Below are 14,281 nucleotides of genomic sequence, written 5' to 3' on the forward strand. Positions count from 1 at the left end.
CTGCCAGCCCTGGGGTGCAGGGGCTTAGCCTGGGGAACGGGTGGCCACATCCCCACATGCCTGTCCCCCTTGGTCCTGGGATGCGGAGGGGGGCTCAGCGAGGAGGCCGGGTTGTGCTACGTCCCCGCGGTGGCCCCCTCTGCCAGCCCGGCGGGGGTGCGGGGGCTGGGGGTCTCGCCCTGGAGGCCGGGCTCTCCGGGCCGCCATCACCGCACCGCCCCCTCCCCGCCGCATACCTTGCCCACAGCCGAGCAGCTGGGAGGCTATTTATAAAGTCGGGTGAGATCAGCGGCCGAGGCTATAAATGCGCGGGCCGCGGCCAGGCCCCACAGGAGCAGCCGCCCGGGGCGCCGGAGCTGCGGGCCGCGCAGCCGGGATGAGCGCCAGCGCGGGCTGTGGCAGGGACAGCGGCAGCAGCAGCAGGTAGGGCTCGGCCCGGGTGCCCGGGGCCCCTGGCGTCTCGCGCACTCACTGCCCACCCACCCCGCCCGCAGCTCGCAAACCTCCTGCGGCCCCGAGTCCTCGGGCTCCGAACTAGCCCCTGCCACACCAGCACCACAGATGCTGCAGGGGCTGCTGGGCTCCGACGACGAGGAGCAGGAGGACCCCAAGGACTACTGCAAGGGTGAGGCCTGGCCTCAGGCACAGGCAGCCACGCAGCCTCCTCAGGGGCGCAGGACAGCCAGGGTGGAGGGTGCCGGAGCTGGCCCATATGGGCCAGGGGTCCAGCAGGGCCAGGCTGTCCTGGGGCATAGCGGAAGGCGACGTCCCCCGGCATGCTCTATTGGCTTCCTTCCCCAGGTGGCTACTACCCCGTGAAGATTGGCGACCTGTTCAATGGGCGGTACCACGTGGTGCGCAAGCTGGGCTGGGGCCACTTCTCCACCGTCTGGCTCTGCTGGGACATCCAGTGAGTGCCCCCTCTATCCCTCCGGGGCCCAGTGCCAGCTGGGATCCTGGCCCTGGACTTGGCTGGGGTCACCACAATGTCCCCTGCCGGGGTCTAGCCTGGGCTGGCAGCCGACACGGGTCTTGGTGTTGCAGGCGCAAGCGCTTCGTGGCCCTGAAAGTGGTGAAGAGCGCAGGGCATTACACAGAGACAGCTGTGGATGAGATCAAGCTCCTGAAATGTGTGAGGCGCCTCCCCTACCCGCTCCCAGCTCCCCGAGAGCTGCCTGGGGCCTGGCAATGTGGGTGCAAGGCCTGCCGGGGCTCCTGGGGCGGGGCTCCCAGAAGGGCTGGCTCCAGCTGGCTCTGCCCCCGTGGGAGGACCTGGAGGAGGAGGCGAGGGAGGGGCCGGCGGCCTTTCTTTCGGTAGGGCCCAGCCAGACAGGGAGAGAGGGCCATAGGTGCCACAGGGGCCGTTGAGGGGAGCAGTTGGTGAGGGACAGGTTGGAGCCATCTGTGGCCCCTTGGCTTTTGCTCCAGGTCCGAGACAGTGACCCCAGCGACCCCAAAAGAGAGACCATTGTCCAGCTCATTGATGACTTCAGGATTTCAGGAGTTAATGGAGTCCGTATCCTTTGTAGGCTGAGCAAAGCCGTGTGGCAGTGCACGGGCCCCTTGTGCCCTCCCAGCTACTGGGGCCTCAGTTTGCTGATCTGCACGATGGGGGTTTACCCCTTCCAGTGACACTAGTCTATGAAATACTCCCACCACTTTGGGGATGTGTTTATGTGGTGGGGAGTGGATTACCAGGTCAGCGTGGGTTACCCATGGGCGTTGCTGAGTTACCCCTAAATGGCAGGGGCCGCCTCTGTGGCAGGGCCTTCCCTCCATGGGGCTGCCCGGAGGCTCTTTGGCATACCTGGGCATAGGAGTGGGGCTGGCCTGAGAGGCCTCCCTGTCTGCTCCTCCAGTGCCCCCTCCCTAGGAGGACCAGAGAATGGAGCATCCCAGCTGGCACACCTGAGAGTGACAGGGACACTATAACGACACCAGGATGGTGGTGACTACCAGGACCACCCAGGCCCAGCTGTGCACTGCTCAAGCCTCATTGCTCCGCCACCCTAGCCAAGGGTGGGTGGGACTTGTGCCCCAGCTGTGTTTCCACTGGCTGCCCTTCACTCTTGGCCCCAGATGTGTGCATGGTGCTGGAGGTCCTGGGCCACCAGCTCCTCAAGTGGATCATCAAGTCCAACTACCAGGGCCTTCCCGTGCCCTGTGTGAAGAGCATTGTGAGGCAGGTGAGCATTCCGGGCCCTGGGTGAAGAGCACTGTGAGGCAGCTTGGTTGGGGCTGGTGGAGTTCAGGAGTGGCTCTCCCCAGGTGCTGCATGGCCTGGACTACCTCCATACCAAATGCAAGATCATTCACACGGATATCAAACCTGAGAACATCCTGCTGTGTGTGGGGGACGCCTACATCAGGCGCCTGGCTGCCGAGGCCACAGAGTGGCAGCAGTCAGGGGCACCGCCCCCATCCCGCTCCACAGGTACCAAGATCCTGTGTGTGGCTAGGATGGGTCCTGTGGGTCTCAGCCCTTGCCTAAGTCTCTGTTTCTTTCTCTCCCCCTGTGCTCCGCCTGCCCCTCCAGTCAGCACTGCCCCCCACGAGGTTTTGGTAAGTTGGGGCGCCCCTCGTTTCCTGCGCCTCATCTCCCCATCTCCTCGGAGCTCGCCTCCTCTGCCTCTCTGGTTCCACCCCCTCCCCAGCACTCTTGCAGTGGCACTTCCAAAAGGCTGTGTGGCCCGGAAGAGGGTGATACACAGGGTGGGTCACATGCCCCAAACTGCCCTTGGTGGCTGCTAGGCTTGCCACTGCCTCAGTGGTAGGACGCTGCCTCTAGGACTGGGAGGGGCCAGGGCTGCCGGCGCCCAGAGGAAGGCAGGCCTAGCAGCTCCTTTCCACCCTCGACCTTTGGGAAGTGGAGGGCAGGAGGGGAGACAGGAGGTGGGTGAGGGGCTGGAGGGGGTGGCACCGTGGGGCATGCGGGCCACGGGCAGAGGCTCGGGCTGCTCAGGGGATGGACAACAGGAACTCTGGGGTAACCTGGCTCTAATGGCAGACTGGAAAGCTGTCAAAAAACAAGAGAAAGAAAATGAGGCGCAAACGGAAACAGCAGAAGCGGCTGCTGGAAGAGCGGCTGCGGGACCTGCAGAGGCTGGAGGCCATGGAGGCGGCGGCCCAGGCCGAGGGTGAGGGGCCGGAGGGGGCGCCGGGCTGCCAAGCACGGAGCAGGGTCTGCAGGGGCGTCTGCTCACGTGCCGCCTCCACCCGTCTCCCCAGACTCTGGCTTGAGACTAGAGGGGGGCAGCGGCTCCACATCTTCTTCCGGCTGCCACCCCGGGGGGGCCAGGGCTGGCCCCTCCCCAGCCTCCTCCTCCCCCGCCCCGGGGGGCAACCGCAGCCTCAGCCCCAGCTCCCAGACCTCAGGCTTCTCTGGCTCCCTCTTCTCTCCCGCCTCGTGCTCCATCCTCTCTGGCTCGTCCAACCAGCGGGAGACCGGGGGCCTCCTGTCGCCCAGCAGTAAGTCAGCCCGGCCAGTGGGGGGTGGGGGGGTGGCAGGCAGGGCTGGAAGAGGCCTGGCCAATTTAGTCGCTCTCCCTTCTCTTCCTTCCCCAGCACCGTTTGGTGCCTCGAACCTCCTGGTGAACCCCCTAGAGCCCCAAAACGCAGACAAGATCAAGATCAAGATTGCAGACCTGGGCAATGCCTGCTGGGTGGTATGAGGGAGCCTTGGAGAGCAGAGCCGGGCCCCTGCCATGAAGGGGGCTCTGACCCGGGCCTGCGGGTCACCCCACAATCCACGTGACCAGACCCCAGCACCGACATCCCCAGTCAGCAGAACTGGGCCCATAGCAAGGGGTGGGGGGCCACTGGGAAGGCCACTCCCTGCCAGGACATCTGGGGACCCTGAGGCTCCATGTGAGTCCCACTGAGCCCCTTGGGTGCACGGCCCAGAGGAGGCGGGAGATGAGTCGGGGGCCGGTGGGGGCAGGCCAGCCGGGGCCCCAGCTCCTCCCCAGGGCTCCCCTTGCCTCCAGCACAAGCACTTCACTGAGGACATCCAGACACGGCAGTACCGGGCCGTGGAAGTGCTGATTGGCGCTGAGTACGGGCCCCCAGCTGACATCTGGAGCACGGCGTGCATGGTATGCCCGGGCTGCCCCGTGCAGGGCTGGCCCATAGGCCTGCAGCCTCACCTTCTCCCTGTTCCAGGCCTTCGAGCTGGCCACCGGTGACTACCTGTTCGAGCCTCACTCTGGAGAAGACTACAGCCGTGACGAGGGTAGGGGAGGCAGGCCCTGGGCTCGGCCTCAGGGCCTCCTGGCTGCCCAGCTGCCTCCCAGCCTCCTCTCTGTCCACAGACCACATCGCCCACATCGTAGAGCTTCTGGGAGACATCCCCCCAGCCTTCGCCCTGTCAGGCCGCTACTCCCGGGAGTTCTTCAACCGCAGAGGTGGGGCCAAGCGGGTTCAGGCCACCTGGATGCAGGGGGTGGGGCAGGGCCCTTGGGTTCTGAAACTCGGGGAGTACTGCGGCTTCCTGGCAGTGCCTAACCTAACACCTGCTGCCTGGACCCCAGGAGAGCTACGGCACATTCACAACCTCAAGCACTGGGGACTGTACGAGGTACTCATGGAGAAGTACGAGTGGCCCCTGGAGCAGGCCACGCAGTTCAGCGCCTTCCTGCTGCCCATGATGGAGTACATCCCAGAAAAGCGGGCCAGCGCGGCCGACTGCCTCCAGCACCCTTGGCTCAACTAGGCCACACTGGCGCCTGGGGCAGCTCGGGAAAGGGCCTGGCTCCGCCTCGACCCCAGCCCCAGCTCTCAGTGCCTTCAGGGAAAGTGGGACGACTCCTGCCACCCTGCTGGGTGCGAACTTTCTGACACCCCCCCCAATGGCAGGGCTGACAGATGCTAGGGCAAGGCTCACCTTTCAGAATTTGTGCTGCCCAACCCTCACAGAGGGCCCTCGAGTGGGAAGTGTGCGTGTTTTTCTTAATAAAGTGTGAACTGGAGACAGCAGCACATGGCCCAGTGCTGGGAAGAAGCTGATTTATTCTGGGCCCGCCCACTGAGCAGACTGGGGTGTTGGGGTGGGAGGGGACAGCCTAAGCCTCCACGGCGCGGCCGTTGATGATGCGAATGTGGCGGATGATGTCCTGGATGGCTTCCGATGTCGTGCCCTGGCCCCCAATGTCTGGGGTGTGCATCTGCGGGAGACCGGCAAGTTTGGGCACACACTTGGGCCCCAACACCTGATCCCTACCCTGCAAGCGGCCCAGGGCTGCCCACTGTCTCCCGTGGCCTGCAGGGGCTGGAACTGCCACCAGGAGGGCAGTGGTACCAGCTAAGGCCCAGAAGCCCTACGTGACCTGGTAGCACCCTCTCCTTGGGGTCACCATCTCCAGCCCCTCAGGCATGACACCAGCTCAACTTGGGCTGGAGGAGGGAACTAGGGGGGGAGGGGGCAAGGCAGGGCAGGGGAGAGGGGAGCCTCACGTTTTCATTGTCCATGGATGCCAAGACGGCCTTGCGGATGGAGGTGGCATAGGAGTGGAGCCTAAGGAGAGAGAGAGAGCCTTCAGTCCTTATGGCCCAGGGGCCTGGGGGCTCCTGGCCGGGCATGGAGAAGCGCTTACTTGAGGTGGTCGAGCATCATGCAGCTTGCCAGCAGCGTGGCCGTGGGGTTGGCAACGTTCTTATTGGCGATGCTCTTGCCTGTGTTCCTTGTAGCCTGGAACCAGCAAGACAGAGAGGGTGGTGAATATAAGGATGGAGGGTGTATGATTCCATTCGTGTGAAGTGTCAGGAAGAGGCAAATCCATAGAGGCAGAAGGCAGATGAGTGGGTGCCAGGGGCTGGGGGGAGGGGCAATGGAGCGTGATGGCTAACAAGCACAAGGTTTCTTTTGGGTGAAGACAATGTTCTGGGATTAGATAGTGGTAATGCTTGTGCACCTCTGAACATTCTAAACCCCACTGAGTTGTCCACTTTCAATGGGTGAACTCCATGGTATGTGAGCTCTATTTAAAAAGGCCAGCAGCCTTGGTGCCCCCGGTGACACTCACCGTCTCAAACACGGCATACACGTGGCCATAGTTGGCCCCAGCCACAAGGCCAGGGCCCCCGACCAGCCCTGCACAGACATTGTTGACGATGTTGCCATAGAGATTGGGCATCACCATGACATCGAACTGCTGCGGCCGGGACACCAGCTGCCGGGTGAGGAAAGGCACACAGGAGTTGGAGTACAAGAAGCCCAGGGCACCCAGGGTGGGAGGCCACAGAGCCCCGCAGCTTAGCTACCTGCATGGTGGTGTTGTCCACGATCATATTCTCAAAGGTGATCTGGGGGTAGCCGGCTGCCACCTCCTTGCAGCACTGGAGGAAGAGCCCATCACCCAGTTTCCTAGGGGGGACACAGGACACTAGCTTGGCTATTGCAACAGTCAGCTGGAGGGACGGGGTGTACAAACGGCCACAGAGGGCTGGATTCTAACCTCTAGCAAGTCCCCCGTCTGCAAAACGGTCATAATCCCATTCCACATCCCCAAGTGTGCACTGTGGCGAGGCTTGGCTGGGAAACGGGCAACAGGGCACCCCTGTGCACAGCCCCTTGGTGGGTGGCCAGGGTCCAGGGCCCCAAGTCCCTGAGAGCAGCCCCAAGTCCCTGAGAGCAGGCCCAAGTGGGCTGCTCAATTCGGCTGCCTCAAGGCTGCTCGCAGAATGGGCAAGAGCATGGCAGGGGCGAGGGGCATACATGATGTTGGCCTTGTGCACGGCTGTCACTTTCTTGCGCCCGCTCTCCTGGGCCAGTTTGAAGGCATATTCAGCAATGCGCAGGGACTTGGCCTTGGTGATGATCTTCAGGCTCTCCACCACGCCTGCCACACTCTGACAAGGGGACAACGGAGAAGAGACCTATGTCCTGTCCAAGCCTGCCCTTTAGCACAAGCTTCTCCTTGGGCACAGCCTTCCTTACCACTGACCCTGGCTGGGCTCGTCCCGGCCCCCATGACCCGAGAGGTTAAGGGGGTGGCCTGGGCCTCACCCACCTCGTGCTCTAAGCTGCTGTACTCGCCCTCCGTGTTTTCGCGGACGATGAGGATGTCTATGTCTCTGTGCCGGGTCACCACTCCTGGCAGGCTCTTACAGTGGATGACATTGGCATAGAGGTCCAGACTGGTGCTGGGGGCACAGAGAGAAAGGCAGCTTGCCAGTGCCACGACTCTCTGCTGGCACACCCCACCCCACGCCCACCACACCTCCACCCTGTGCACTTGGCTCTCACCGGAGGATGTTGTTTCGGGACTTGTGGGATGGTGGCAGGTTATGGTTTGTTTCAATATTGCCTGCAGGACAGAAAGAAGACAGGCAGGCTGGAGAGGGGGGCCCCAGGCTCAGCCGAGCCACCATATTCCCCTTCCTGACCCAGAGAATGCAAGCCAAAAGCAGCTCCACATGGAGAGGAGACGGCTTTTGGCAGCAGAAATACTTCCCGGAACACTAGAGTGTAACTCCAATGTAAGCCCCTCAAGGGCGGGGGGAGGGGAGCATTTGGTTCACGGATGGGTTCTGAGGATCTAGAAGAGCACCTGGCAGATAGCAGGCACTCAATAAATACTTACTTACTGAACGAACGAAGAAATGAATGAACAAGGGTTGGCAGCCAGCCAGGAGGGCTGGCCAGACCCTGGGCAGGGAACAGCAAGACCAGGGTCTGGCTGGATAGAAAGTGACCATTTCTGCTCATTAACAGGCTGGCCAGCCAGGCTGGCACGAGCAAGGTGACCTTGGCCAGGGTTACTGCCAGGCCCCGTGTTGAGGTGCCACATGAGCCCCAGCTCATGGGCAGGTGGGGGCTGCCTGAAAAAGACCATAGCTTGGCCTTGGCTGGACCCAGGACATCCAGAGCAAGGGCAGCAGGGAGCCTGAAGCCACTAGGCTAGGAGAAGGTGGTCAGAGGGTGCCAAGGGGGCCTTTCTCAGGGCCACCAGGGCTGCCAGCCCCTCCAAGTCACACACTGCCAGGACTGCTTTCACCCAGAGGGCCTTGGGTACCCTGTGGTTGGCTTGGCAGCCCCTCCACTTGACTGCAAGCGCCTGAGGCTCAACCCAGGTTCATCTTTGCTCACACGTTCCTCACACAGAACAGGGGATGGGTTAAAGTTTACAGAATGAGTGATGGAAATAGTTTAAGAAACCGGACCAAATCAAGGCAATAAAGGGAGGGGCTAGAATTCCTGCCTGTAACAGCCACAGCTGTGCTGGCTGGAGCCCACGCAGCAGACAGAGGGTTGGAACTGTGTCTCTGTGACATTTGGTTTGTGAAGAAAGACTCTGAGGGTCAAAGCTGCCCCCAGCAGAAAGGGCTACCTCAAGAGGGAAGAAGGGGGTGGGAGGGAGCCCATCACTGGTCAGGCTCCCACACAGCCTAGTGCCACCGAGATCTCAAAATCACAGCACACACAGGCTTCCAGAAGCTTCTGTCCACTCTCCAAGCACAAGGATCCTCCCAAGCCAGAAAAGCCCTGAAGTCAAAGCCATGGAGCTCCAAGGACAAGCGTCAGCTCTGAGGTGAAAAGAATCGTGTGCAGCACCCCATCCTGGCACCCGAGCTCACCCTTCAGGGCCACACGGTTCCGACGGATGGCCATGATGGCGTTTCGGATGTCCTCTTCATCAGCGCTGGAGCTCACGTGCACCTCCTCAAAGTCCACTGGCACACATGCATGCCTGGGGCAGAGCTGCGTCAGGGCAGCTGGCCCCAGGCCTCCCTCGAGCCTCCTCCAGGAAGCCTGCCTGGACCACTGGGTGCAGAGGCCTCCTCTGCTGCTGCCCACCCTGACCTGGCTCTGGCTGAGAGGAGACTGGGCCCACCTGCGCCAACTGATGGGGACATGCTTGCGCTCCATGATACAGCTAGCAGGACAGGTGTCATCACCTCTCCTATGCCCAGGCCAGCCTCGAAAGACTGCAGGCACCAGGGCTTACAGCCGTCCTGCTCGGGCTCAGTGGGTGCCTGGGCTCACTGGCCCTCTTGGAACAAAGTTCTCAGGACGCCACCCACCCAGCTGGGCCCAAGACACAACCTTCCCTACAGAGACAGGTCAAGGGGAGGTGGGCCCAGGGGCTCCGTACCTGAATACAGACTTGACGTGCAACATGAGCTCTGGCCCAATGCCATCCCCTGGGATCATGGTCACCGTGTGCCGCCCACCATACTTAGCCGACGGTGGCTGGAAGGAAGTTGGGGGGGTTGGACGGTGAAGGTGGGCCTTCAGTTCCCTTCCTCCCACCAGCACTGGGCCGGCCAATCGCAGGGTGCAAGCTCGGGGTACCTAACCCCCACGCCCTACCCCATGCCATCCCAGACAGGGCTGCTCACGGGGGCTCCTTGGTCAGGAGGACAGCAGCAGAAGCAGTCCTCACCCCAACCTGGACTTGGGTCAATCCCAAAGCAACTAAAAGCCCCAAACCTAACAGGCAGATGAGAAGAATACTCACAATTGTATGTTGCTAGAGGGGGACAGGAAGGAAGAAGACACGGATCAGCCAAGTTGGAGGAACAAGGCTATGCCCAGGGAACGGGGCCTTTTCCCTGGGGACGCTGTCTAGCACAGTTCACGTAAGGAGACCGCGCCTCAGAGGGAAGGACACGGAAGGCCAGGGAGCAAAGAGGCATGGCACACTCATGAGCACGTGCACATGCATGTGTATACACACATGCACATACAAAAACACATATACACAAACACACATGCATGCACCCATACACACATGCCTCTGCACACACACACACAACAGGTGCACACATGCACAAGCACAAATACACACATGTGCAACCAGACATACATGTGCATGCACACACCCAGGCAGCTACTTACTGAGAAGCTCCTCCAGGGGGCCCCGTGGGCACCTAGAACCTGGCAAAGAGAAGGCAGATGCCAGTGGTTGTTGTCCAGCCCAGAAAGTCAATGTGGCAAGGGCCAACTGAGCTCGTGGCAGGGAAGAGGGACGGTCCCCACCGTGCCCAGACGCGTTCTCCCCCTCCACCTCACCCACGCACCACCATCCAGCGAACAAGAGCACACAGCATGCACCAAGACAAATGGCTCCAGAGCCTCCATGTCCCAAGGACCGGCCCGTCGGAGCACCACGGAGAGTCGTTACAACCCTGCAGGCCTCCTTCAGCTCTGTAGTCAGTTGTTTAAAAAATGTTTACGCCTCCTCCCCCCGTTCTTGTTTCTGACTCTTTTGTGGCCACTTACTCCTGCTCAGTGATGTGTGTAACGTAGAAAAGTTGGCCCACTGAATGTGGTACAATAGGGAAGTCGTTATAACAAATCACAGGACCACCATGACGATTGTCTCATTGTTTCTTCATCATTTTTCCTTATTGAAAAGCAGCATATGGTCAGAACAGGAAGAAGATCCAGAACATGGAGACCAGAAAAAAAAGCACCCACCCCCCCGTGGCCCTGGAGACAAGCACCATCAGCCCTGTGGGGACTGGCCCTCCAGAATCAGAAACCCAAAGCGAATGTGCAGGGAAAACCTCCAACCGTTTTTCTTTTGTTTTTTTTTTTTTTGGTGAGGAAGATCAGCCCTGAGCTAATATCCATGCCAATCCTCCATTTTGCTGAGGAAGACTGGCCCTGAGCTAACATCTATTGCCAATCCTCCTCCTTTTTTTTCTCCCCTTTTTCTCCCCAAAGCCCCAGTAGATAGTTGTATGTCATAGCTGCACATCCTTCTAGTTGCCGTATGTGGGACGCCGCCTCAGCATGGCCGGACAAACGGTGCATCGGTGCATGCCTGGGATCCGAACCCGGGCCACCAGTAGCGGAGCATGTGCACCTAACTGCTAAGCCACGGGGCCGGCTCCCAATCGTTTTTCAAAGAATAACAGACATCAATCCTTCGGAAGGTTTTCATTGCAAAGAATTGCAAAACTGCTTTGTGACCCACACGGATGACAAATGTCCCCAACTCTTTGACTCAGAAACAGCAATGTTTGGCTACTTTGGTGCCATGCCCGATAGCTTCAGAGCAAAAGCCACCCGAGCCAAATGGGACAGGTGCTGAGAAGTGACGTATCTGGAGTCATCTCACATTGTCCCTGTGTGCCCCAGGTCCCACTGCAGGGGGCCTACAGGCCCACACACTTTCCTCCCTGCTGTGCCCCACCTGAGAATACACCTGGGGATCCCTCAATCCAAAGAGGCAAGAGCAGAGCCAAGGTCCTCCCTGTCACTTGAGGATGCCCTGCCACTTGCCTACTGGGGAAGCAGCAGAGTGTTCCAGCCAATGGCAGAGTCACTGTGGCCATTTTCCAAAGAGCTGTGCCTTCCTGCTAGAAGTCTAGAAAGCTCAGGCAGATGCTGACCATCCCTGTCTGGGTCTCCCTGGCCAGTATTCACAAAACTTCCACTTGCATGAGCTCTGGCAGCACAGGTGTGCCACTTACCTGCCCAAGCCAGGGGCTAAGGTGTGGGTGACTACCAGGACAAGAGGCTCCGGGGATATCTGCTGATCCATGTGGCTCCTGGATCTGCAGCCACAGGCACATTTGGGGCTTTTCTGTTTTCCTTTTAGCATTTCTCAGTATCTGGATTCATTTTATTTGTAGGCTCTCATACAAACTTGTGGAAGGTGGCTTAGACTGCTCTTCCTCCAGGAAGTCTTCCCTGATGCCCTAAGGCTGCCAAGCTGTCAGTCCCCCTGGGCTCCGAAAGCCCTACGTATCCTTCCCCCACAACCACAATCTCCCTAGGTTGTCGCTGCTTTACTCCCTCCCTAACCCCTAAGCCTCTGAGAGTGGAGGCCATGTCTGTCCGGCCACTTGCTGTCACCCCAAGACCCAGCAGAATGCCTGGCCCAGAGCGGGGACACAAGAAATATTTCCTAACTGAATGAGCACATCAGAAAATGAAGGAAGAGATGGTAGGCTTTGGGGCTAGGAAGACTTTGATCCAAATCCACCACCCACGACTCCTGGTACCAAATGGCTTGACCTTGACGCACTTCCCACCCTCACCTGAACTCCAAGGACAAAGGCGCCTCTTTTATGTGACTGCTGGAAGGATGAAGTGAGAGGAGGTATGCGAGCTGTTCTGGCCCTAGCAGGGCACATGGGGCCATGCAAAAGCACACCCGTCCCTTCACCCCACCGGCCCCTTAGGCCAGTGTTCAAGGTCGGTGTCCAATGTGGGCACACTGGGCTCACCCCTGCAGCTCCCGACAGTTATTCCTCCTGGGCTTCAGCCCTTTGAAGTCCGCTGGCTCTGGGCAGGGAACTCAGCCGTGGTAGTGAGTCAGCACATGCACAGGGCCCGGCTCTGCATCTGTGCAAACTCCATTCCTTCGATCACATCACCATAACCAGGGCTGCACCTCTCCCTCACCTGGTCCCTACGCTAGACGTTCCTTCGGGCTTTGGCCAAAGAACCAGGGGGCTCTCAGGATAGAGACCTCACTGACCTTGCTCTGGACAGATGCAGGCACATTCCTCCAGGGGTTGCAAAGGTTCTGCCTCACACCCAGGCTGCCCTGTACAGCTACCCATCAAAGGAGTCCAGTAGGAGGCAGGATGGGATATATGCACAGGCCTCCTTCTTGTATGTCAGCCCTCGGCCATGGTAGTATGTGTTCCCACCAAAGGGCTCCCACACCCCACATCTTAGTGAGGCTTCTCTCTTCGGCATGTTTCTGTCGGATCGAGTGCCAATGGTGGCTGCTTGTTTTCCCACAAGGTCTCGATTAGTAAGACCAAAGATCTGGGATTCATCTCTAAAGGGTCCCATAGCTAGGACAATCAGTTTCAGGGCAAGGGACTGCCTGGCTACCAACTGTTCACTGCTCCCCACCCCACCCAACAGTGACACAAGCACACACACAGGAGGTCACGGAGGACACAAATGTCTTCACCAAGACGCTGCGGGAGCCTAGCTGCCAGAGCTGTCAGGGCCTCTGGAAAGGCTATCATCAGCAAGGTGGGAGAAGGAGCATTTTAAACAGAATTTCATAAAGCATAAACTGTTACAGGGCAGTCTTCCCCAGGGGTCAGAGGGGGAAAGCATGGCAGGAGATGTGTCCAGAAGGAGTGTCAGCAAAGTCACAGGGTTCTGGAAGGTCAGAGTTGGCAGGATCCTTTGAGGCAAAGGGAAAACTAGAGCCCAAAGAGAGGAGGGGACTGGCCTAAGGGCATACAGTGGGTCACTGAGGGAGCCAGGCCTAGAGGTCATATCTCCTGTACCCCAGGGCCAGTCCTGGCTCGCTGATGCTTCAGATGGCTTCCAACCCACCCACGGACTAAATTATCCTCATTTAAGTGTGTAAAGAGAGAGGAATCGGACCTGAATAACCAAGATCCTAAACCAAGAACTGCGGAAACAAAGCCCTCGCGGCCTCCCACCCACCCAGCCTCAGAAACTCTAGCTCCCTCCCATTCCAGGCGCTTGCAAAGGAAAAGCATCTGGGGCTATAAGAATGTCGGGGGGCGGGGGTGAACTCGGAGGTACTGGCAAAGGCTGATTTTCCACCTCCATTGGGACAGGTGGCAAAGCGGTCCACAAAAGGGAAACCCCATGAGCAACGGCGGCCGGGAACGGGATTCCCAAGGCAGCAGGAGCAAGGGGGCCGAGACATGTGACCGCCTCGGGAGGGCTCCCACAAGGACACTAGGGAGGTGACACTCGGCCCGCAGCGGCCCACTCTCCCTGCCTGTCCAGAGCTCCCTGGTCACAACATGCAGACCCCTGGGGAAGCCGGACCAGGGCCAACTTTGTCCAAGTCCCTCACTGACAGCGAAGGCAGCCAATCAACCCCTGCGCGTAGCCCTCTCCCCCGCCCCTCACGGCGCTCGCAGCCAATCCGACTCCAGGACGCTTTGGACTCTTTGCCCCCCCCCCCCCCCCCCCCGGCCAGCCAGCCTGACGTGCAACGACCTCCAGCGAGCGCTGCGGCTGTCCCCGCAGCCCGCTCCCCCTTCTCACCTTCCAAGGACGGCAGAGGAGGGCCGGCCTGAGCACTGCCTTCGCAGCGCCGCCAGCGGCCGTCGCCACCTTCAGCACCATGACGGATGGTGAGAGCCGCCACACGCAACACGCAAACACCGCTCTCGCGAAAGTTAGGCAGGGCGTGAAGTCCCGGGAGCAGGCGCGGTCCCGGCAGTGCGCACGCGCGCGGTGGCGCCGGTCCCCATGCCCTCTTCCGGCACTGGGAGCGCTGCTGTCGCCGCCGCCGCCATCTTGAGGGGGGCGGCCAGCTGGGGCACTGGTCCTGGCAGGGGACACGTCAGTGCCGCCAGCGACGTCACAGGCCTGCCC

At 60.2% G+C, this 14,281-nt stretch overlaps 2 protein-coding genes across 6 annotated transcripts; one reads left to right on the forward strand and one right to left on the reverse strand.

The window, feature by feature from the left end:
• Positions 1-376: 376 nt before the first annotated feature.
• Positions 377-4,770, forward strand: SRPK3 (SRSF protein kinase 3). Its single transcript, XM_058535147.1, has 15 exons — positions 377-423; positions 495-625; positions 802-910; positions 1,045-1,132; positions 1,429-1,516; positions 2,080-2,186; positions 2,269-2,434; positions 2,537-2,562; positions 3,008-3,137; positions 3,229-3,468; positions 3,565-3,665; positions 3,987-4,094; positions 4,162-4,231; positions 4,311-4,403; positions 4,530-4,770. The coding sequence occupies exons 1-15, from the start codon at positions 377-379 to the stop codon at positions 4,709-4,711; spliced, it is 1,686 nt and encodes a 561-aa protein (XP_058391130.1). The 3' UTR covers positions 4,712-4,770.
• Positions 4,771-4,990: 220 nt separating this feature from the next.
• IDH3G (isocitrate dehydrogenase (NAD(+)) 3 non-catalytic subunit gamma) lies at positions 4,991-14,121 on the reverse strand. 5 transcript variants are annotated; one of them, XM_058534966.1, is made up of 12 exons: positions 13,949-14,115; positions 9,839-9,877; positions 9,093-9,190; positions 8,575-8,687; positions 7,244-7,304; positions 7,008-7,140; positions 6,713-6,873; positions 6,259-6,361; positions 6,021-6,167; positions 5,592-5,686; positions 5,452-5,512; positions 4,991-5,162 (listed from the first exon to the last, which is right to left on the reverse strand). In XM_058534966.1, the coding sequence occupies exons 1-12, from the start codon at positions 14,027-14,029 to the stop codon at positions 5,061-5,063; spliced, it is 1,194 nt and encodes a 397-aa protein (XP_058390949.1). In that variant the 5' UTR covers positions 14,030-14,115; the 3' UTR covers positions 4,991-5,060. The 5 variants fall into 5 exon arrangements, with proteins under 5 accessions (XP_058390949.1, XP_058390950.1, XP_058390952.1 ...); XM_058534967.1 differs by having other exon boundaries at positions 6,713-6,846; positions 13,949-14,110; XM_058534969.1 differs by lacking the exon at positions 6,021-6,167 and having other exon boundaries at positions 13,949-14,121.
• Between the last annotated feature and the right edge of the window lie 160 nt (positions 14,122-14,281).

This window comes from Diceros bicornis, chromosome X (assembly GCF_020826845.1).
Source record: "Diceros bicornis minor isolate mBicDic1 chromosome X, mDicBic1.mat.cur, whole genome shotgun sequence".
Classification (NCBI taxonomy): Eukaryota; Metazoa; Chordata; class Mammalia; order Perissodactyla; family Rhinocerotidae; genus Diceros; species Diceros bicornis.

Bases quoted from the DNA above. Each gene is read 5' to 3' on its own strand.
- SRPK3 (XM_058535147.1), top strand. From the start codon at position 377: ATGAGCGCCAGCGCGGGCTGTGGCAGGGACAGCGGCAGCAGCAGCAG. The intron at 2,187-2,268 runs GTGAGCATTCCG...GGCTCTCCCCAG, and splicing joins TGAAGAGCATTGTGAGGCAG to GTGCTGCATGGCCTGGACTA. The intron at 4,404-4,529 runs GTGGGGCCAAGC...CCTGGACCCCAG, and splicing joins GGAGTTCTTCAACCGCAGAG to GAGAGCTACGGCACATTCAC.
- IDH3G (XM_058534966.1), bottom strand. From the start codon at position 14,029: ATGGTGCTGAAGGTGGCGACGGCCGCTGGCGGCGCTGCGAAGGCAGTG. The intron at 6,168-6,258 runs GTAGCTAAGCTG...CTCACCCGGCAG, and splicing joins TGGACAACACCACCATGCAG to CTGGTGTCCCGGCCGCAGCA. The intron at 5,513-5,591 runs GTAAGCGCTTCT...CTCTCTCCTTAG, and splicing joins ATGATGCTCGACCACCTCAA to GCTCCACTCCTATGCCACCT.